This window comes from Fusarium solani, assembly GCF_023522795.1.
Source record: "Fusarium solani strain SB1 chromosome Unknown bctg00000006, whole genome shotgun sequence".
NCBI lineage: Eukaryota > Fungi > Ascomycota > Sordariomycetes > Hypocreales > Nectriaceae > Fusarium > Fusarium solani.
The window spans coordinates 3,478,811-3,484,810 of NW_027072151.1; the positions used below are offsets into that span (position 1 = coordinate 3,478,811).

Below are 6,000 nucleotides of genomic sequence, written 5' to 3' on the forward strand. Positions count from 1 at the left end.
AATCAGGGGTTATTAGCCTTATTGTTACTAAACTTAGGGTTCTAGAGTTTTTTTTAAGAAAACTATTAGTTATTAATCTTAATGGCCCGGCTGATATAGTCGACTAGGTTATTAGGTTATTTCTCCTTATAGAGTTCTACTTATATTTCCTTTTTTAGTCTATCGAAGAAGAAGGATATTAAGGGTTTCTAATTCTAATTAAGCTTTAAGGCGAGCTATAAATACCTTATCTTATATTTTAAAGCAGATTAAGTCTATCATAGTGCCTTAATCTTTTTTTTAGTTTATGCCTTCTTATTAATAGTTCTAAAAGCTTATTAGATCGCTGCCTTAAAGGCTTTATAGTTTAAGTAGAGGTATTAGGTATATAGTGAATATTGGCTAGCTAGAACTATAAGGTATTCTCTTATAATGGGTTTAAACTATGCGGCGGCGTGGCCCTTAAGTCTTCCCGCAGCGTACTAGACCTTGCTAGCGGCTAGGGTAAACTACGTTAGGTAGTATATTATAAATGCCCTTAGTTAAGTAAGAAACGCAGGTAGCTTATAGGCTATTTTATTAAAAGGTTCTAGGGGGTTTAGCTTTAGGATTTCTCTTATATCTCTTCTATTTATAGTAGTGGCTACTATGTTACTAATATTCTAGATATTATCTAAGTATTCCGCGTTTTAGGTGCGCTAGGCTTCGCTTATTCTTTTAATGAGTTTATGTATAATATCTATTTCGGCGCTTATAGCGGTAATCTAAGCTTAAAGTTATTTATTTTCCTTATCGTCTAAGCTATCTCTGTCTTCTATCTCTTTGTTAGTTAGAGTAGCTTAAGTAGGTATAATAAGTGGGTGATTAATAGGTAGGACCTACTAGTAATTATTTGCGGGAGTTGCCTAAGTAGTTATTACGTTTAATATTATTTAAGGTAATGCGAGTAATCTACTAAATAAGAGCTATTAACATGTGATAATTATATGTATTCCTAAGGGATAAACTGGTTGTGCTAGGTTTATATTAGTAGAGGATTAGGTGTATTATCTTAAGCGTAGTATAAGTTATGTCTAGTAATATGCTTAAAGGTATTAAGTATAATTAAGTTATATTAATAGCTAAGGTAGCTATTATATAAGAAAGTATAATAAGTATATCTTATATACTTCCTGGGATATAGTGGCTTATAATAGATTATAGCTTATAGGGCCTAAGCCGTTATAATCTATCTAACTGGCTTAGAGGGGATTATAACCTATAAGGCGTAATTTATTTTAATTTATATATAATTAATTAGCTAATATAGGTCCTTTTTATTATATAGCCTAAGGTTATCTAGGGCTATAATATAATATCTCCCCTTTATTAATTTTATCCTTAAGGCTAGCCACTATTGCTCGACGACCTTTCAGTGAAAGGTCAGACCCCGGTCAGGTTCGTAGGTACCCTCGCAGAGCGTAATTTGCGTGGGAAATGACATGGCTTGATAGCGTGCGGTCGTTGAGTGAAGTGAAAGGTGATTTAAGTGAAAGGGCATAAGCTGATTGGACCAAAACTGGTGCCAGGGTCGCAATGAACAAAAGCAAAAACCAATACGAAACGCCGAGCCACTATAACGACGACGAGGATGAGGATATGATATGCATATACTTGTAGAATAATGAATTTGAAGTATAATTCTAAAAAACGAAGGGTGAAAAGAGATATCCGTCAGAAGGAGAAGAGTGTATTCCTACCCTTGTGAGTTATCTAACTTAAAAGCCTCACCGTTAGCCTTGTGTTTGCTTACGTATAGAGCGAAGGAGGGTGAATAACTAGCCTTTGCGCTTCTGGAGGGTTTGTGAAAAAAAGGGGGTAAGGTCTCTAGATTGTAAAATGAAGAACTGGCGTTCCCTTCCCTCCTTCTTTACTCTTTGCATCCTCATCATCCTTATCATCCTCGTCAAATATTTATATACTATTTATGATTATTATATATATATATATTCATGCCGCGTATTTATAGCATGGGGTTAGATATTCTCCGCTATGACCCTGATCACCGGGTTGTTGTCTGCCGGCTATGCCGGATGTGTCTAGTCCCCAAGGCGGCAAGCTGGAGGAGCCACCTGCGGGCTGAGCCGCACCGAATGAGGGGTGAGGAGCTAAGGACGACTATTGAGCTCTTATCGAGTTATGACCTGCGCCTAGTAGAGGAGCTCCGTTAGTGGAGGCTAGATAGGACGAGACCTTGCCGGCCGATTGAAGGCCTCGCTATCTTTACCGGGTATTACTGCTGCACGCGTGATGGCTGCAACTACTGCACACGGAGGCTCGCCAAGATGCACCAGCACATGCCAGCACATGGTATGAAGGCCTCGCAGCACCGAGAGGCCGTCCCCTCTGGAGAGGCTGTATGCTCCAGACGTATTTCACGGCAAAGGGACGCATCGATTACTTCATCGTTGAAGAACCCTTGTTATCGTTATCGCTATCGGGGGAGGTATTGGCCCTTAGACTCCTTCTGCCGCCGTCATAGGAGGAGGGGAAGCTATTTAATGAGCTAAAAGCGGATCTGGCCTAGGCATCCCGCGACCTAGAGGAGCAGGCCGGGGTTGTGTAGGACGTCGGGGAGTCACGAGCGGACCGAGTCCCGTGGCTCGTCTATACCGGGTTCCCTGCCCATATGCGGGGGCTCCGGGATGCCGAGATCCAGTCGTCGTACTCGCTGCCGCCGAAGAAGCTCCTAGGCGGGGACTGTGGCGGCGAAGGGGAGGACAACTCGGACCTCATCTGCATCCTTGTCGCGGCCGAGACCGTCCTCAGGGACGCCTATAAGCTCTGCAGCGATAAGTTACTCGAGCGGAAGATGACGCAGCAGCGGGCTAAGAGGTTGAATGAGTTCCGTGATGCCGGCGGCTCGAGCAGCGGCAAGCCCGGCGGGTTCCGCAGTTTTAAGAATGAATCCTCGCTGACCTCGTACTTCCGAAGGATGAAGCAGCTTCTCGTGTACTATTATCGGGTCGTATTCTGCGAGGATGGTCACTTCATGAGGGAGAATGAGGACTAAGTGTTGCCGCGGGACGTCATTGAACTAATACCTTAGTAGTAGCGAGCTATGGAAGGCATTATCGATGCCCTGCGGGAATAAGACGAGATGGCGAAGGAAAAATCAGCTGATGAGGAAGATGACGACGAGCGCGACGCTGAGCTGAAGCATGCCATTCGCAACTTCTACGTATCCCTGATCTGCCAGACAGTCGGGAGCAGGCCGTTCCGGTCCGCGGTACTAAGCTTTTGCGCCATGCTTAGCCGGAAGAAGGCCTTTACACGGCGAGAGGCGAATGATGATGAGCAGCGCAAACGGTGCGTCTGGAACGAACTAGGCAACTTTAATAGTAACTTATCCGCACTCACGTGGACTGCTTAGCTCATCCTGTTCGACTTCGTGTGCTTCCATAAGTAGGATGACGAGGACGGGATACCTGAACTGCTGGAGAAGATGTGCAAAAAGTACTTCCAGCAGATGGCAGAGACACCCTTCGGTTATATCCTGTAGTGGCGGCTCTACCTTTTCGTAGCATCTCGAACGGCTTTCGCTAAGAACCAGGCACGCTGGTCTCTCGACGGCCAGACGATCGACTACATGGGAACTAAGCTACACATGGAACAGGTGTCGCAGCTGGTCGTATCAGAGTTTCGCCAGGCGCATTCGCTTCTGTATGATGAGCTGTTGTTCGGTGTGAATGATATTGCACCAATCGAAGCGTGGAGACTATAGGACGACCTGGACCTCGACGACTACGGCGGCTCGTGGCTGACGGACGAGAGGAATGCCGAGATCCTAAAGGGAACGCAGGACGCCCTGCTCCGGCAGATCGAGCATAGGGCTGAGCTGCGAGGGGTCTATGTGCGGACCGATCAGGCCGGCGGGTTGAGCCTATGTCCGAAGGCAATGGCCTGCTACGAGGCGCACGTGTAAGAGTTCCTGAAGCGGATGGTGACGCTCATCTATGTTCCGCCGGCTCCTCCGTTGCGGGCGCCGGAGCTGCTTTCCGTCACCTATACTAACACAGGTCGTCGTCGATGCATATTAATCTGGGAGAAGATGGTCATGGTGTACGTGCGGTATCACAAGAGCTAGGAATAGGTTGGTGCCGAGACGGAGAATATCCGCTTCTTGCCCCGCGCGATTGGAGATCTGCTCTTGATATATCTGGCTCTGGTGCCGCCGCTGCGCTAGGTCTTCCTTCGTCAGAGAAAGCCCGGCGCCTTGCTGTCGCCGTACCTGTGGTCGAGCCTGGACGGCGAGGTCTGGAGGGACACCGCGATCTCTTCTTGCCTTCGCAGGGCCTGCGCACGCGCCGAGGTACCGCAGTTCCAGGTGGCGTGGTGGCGCCAGGCTGCTGCTTCCATCACCAAGGAGAAGTTCAGCGCCAAGGAGCGGGCCAACTTTGACCTAGAGGAGATCGCGGCAGCTGAGGAAGTCGAGGATGAGGCGGCCCTCGCGGACCTGGCCGGAATGAGCAACCACAGCTACCGCACGTTCAACCATGCCTATGCTGGCAGCACGACGCTGACGATGAGCACGCTGCTCCATCGCGCCTACCGTGCATCGCAGAGCTGGCGCTCCCTGTTCCGGGTCGATTAACTTCTCCAGGGGAAGCGGCCGCATACGGTATCAGGGACGCAGGCGCAGGGGTTGCTCAATGCTTGCAAGAAGGCGCGGTTTCGCACAAGGCCGGCCCAGAAGGAGGACGGCCTGCTGAAGGTGGCTCGCAGGCTATACAACGACCCGGGGCTGCAATTACGTCGCCCAGGTCAGCGAGATGGCATGCTGGCGACATTGGGCCCGCGACCAGCCGAGCAGGTCATCGTTATCCTTGCGACCGGATCAGGCAAGACACTAATAGTGATAGTTAGTGCTGCGCTCGAAGGCGCTGCGACGACTATCTTGATATTACCTACGGTGGCCCTCCGCGGTAATATGCTCGTTCGCCTCGGCAAGGTGGCGTTGAAACACTACGTGTGGTCGCCAGGGTCGTCCAAGTCGGCGCCGCTGGTCATCATGTCGGCCGAGGCCGCCTGCACAGAAAGCTTCCTGGAGTATGCCAACCGACTTGCGGACCGATAGCGGCTGGACCGGATCGTGATTAACGAGTGCCACCTGACCATCACGGCGAACGATTATCGGCGGTGTATGTCGCAGCTGGGCTGGTACGTGCGGCGGGTTCAGACGCAGACAGTCTGGCTGACGGCGACGCTCCCGCCAGACTACCAAGAGCTCTTTATAGAGCATAATAAGCTCGTTCGGCCGCATATAGTCAGGGAGTCGACGAATCGGCCGAACATCCGGTACATCATACGGCGTGAGCGAGGCTTAGGCACCTTATGCCAGAGGGCGGCTCGTCTTGTCCAAACCTGCTGGACCCGGAAGGACCTCTTCGAGAGCGAACGGGATAAGATCATCTTATACTGTCAGACGAAAGAGCTCGTGGCGGAGCTCGCTGACCTGCTGGGGTGCCCGTCATACACGGCTGACTCTGGTACAGAGGAGGAGAGGAGGGCGGTCATCGAGCAGTGGCTCAGTACTACGGACCCGCCTGCTATTATAGCCACATCTGCGCTGGGCCCTGGCTTCGACCATCCGCACGTCCGGTGGGTCATCCACGTCGGCGCCCCAAATCTAATAATAGAATTCTCGCAGGAGTCAGGCAGAGCCGGTCGGGATAGCAAAGTAGCAGAATCCATCGTCTTACTTAGCGCGGCCTAGCAACCGCAGCTAGACCGGCAGCTAGGGGCAGACCAGGAGGCCATGCAGCTATACCTCACGCAGCAACAGTGTTCGCGCGGCATCATAAGCCAATTCCTCGATATGCGGTCGGACTGGAGGTAGTGCATGGAAGGCGATAAGCTTTGCGGCGTCTATCCCAACCACCACATCAAACGCCGGCCGACCGATCTTAAGTTCCATCTACCGCAGCCCCAGGCGGAAGAAGTAGCGAGCGGGGGTGAGGGTAAGGGTAAATAGTGCTCTAT

At 50.2% G+C, this 6,000-nt stretch overlaps 2 protein-coding genes across 2 annotated transcripts; both read left to right on the forward strand.

The window, feature by feature from the left end:
* Positions 1–2,303: 2,303 nt before the first annotated feature.
* On the forward strand, positions 2,304–3,031 carry MRS44_010826 (uncharacterized protein; the record flags this gene model as incomplete). The annotated part of the gene is made up of 2 exons (XM_065620260.1): positions 2,304–2,375; positions 2,585–3,031. The coding sequence occupies 2 exons, from the start codon at positions 2,304–2,306 to the stop codon at positions 3,029–3,031; spliced, it is 519 nt and encodes a 172-aa protein (XP_065476449.1).
* An 87-nt stretch (positions 3,032–3,118) lies between these two features.
* Positions 3,119–5,734, forward strand: MRS44_010827 (uncharacterized protein; the record flags this gene model as incomplete). Its single annotated transcript, XM_065620261.1, has 6 exons — positions 3,119–3,359; positions 3,635–3,681; positions 3,743–3,939; positions 4,312–4,603; positions 4,655–5,067; positions 5,290–5,734. 6 exons carry the CDS (start codon positions 3,119–3,121, stop codon positions 5,732–5,734), a joined length of 1,635 nt encoding a protein of 544 aa, XP_065476450.1.
* Between the last annotated feature and the right edge of the window lie 266 nt (positions 5,735–6,000).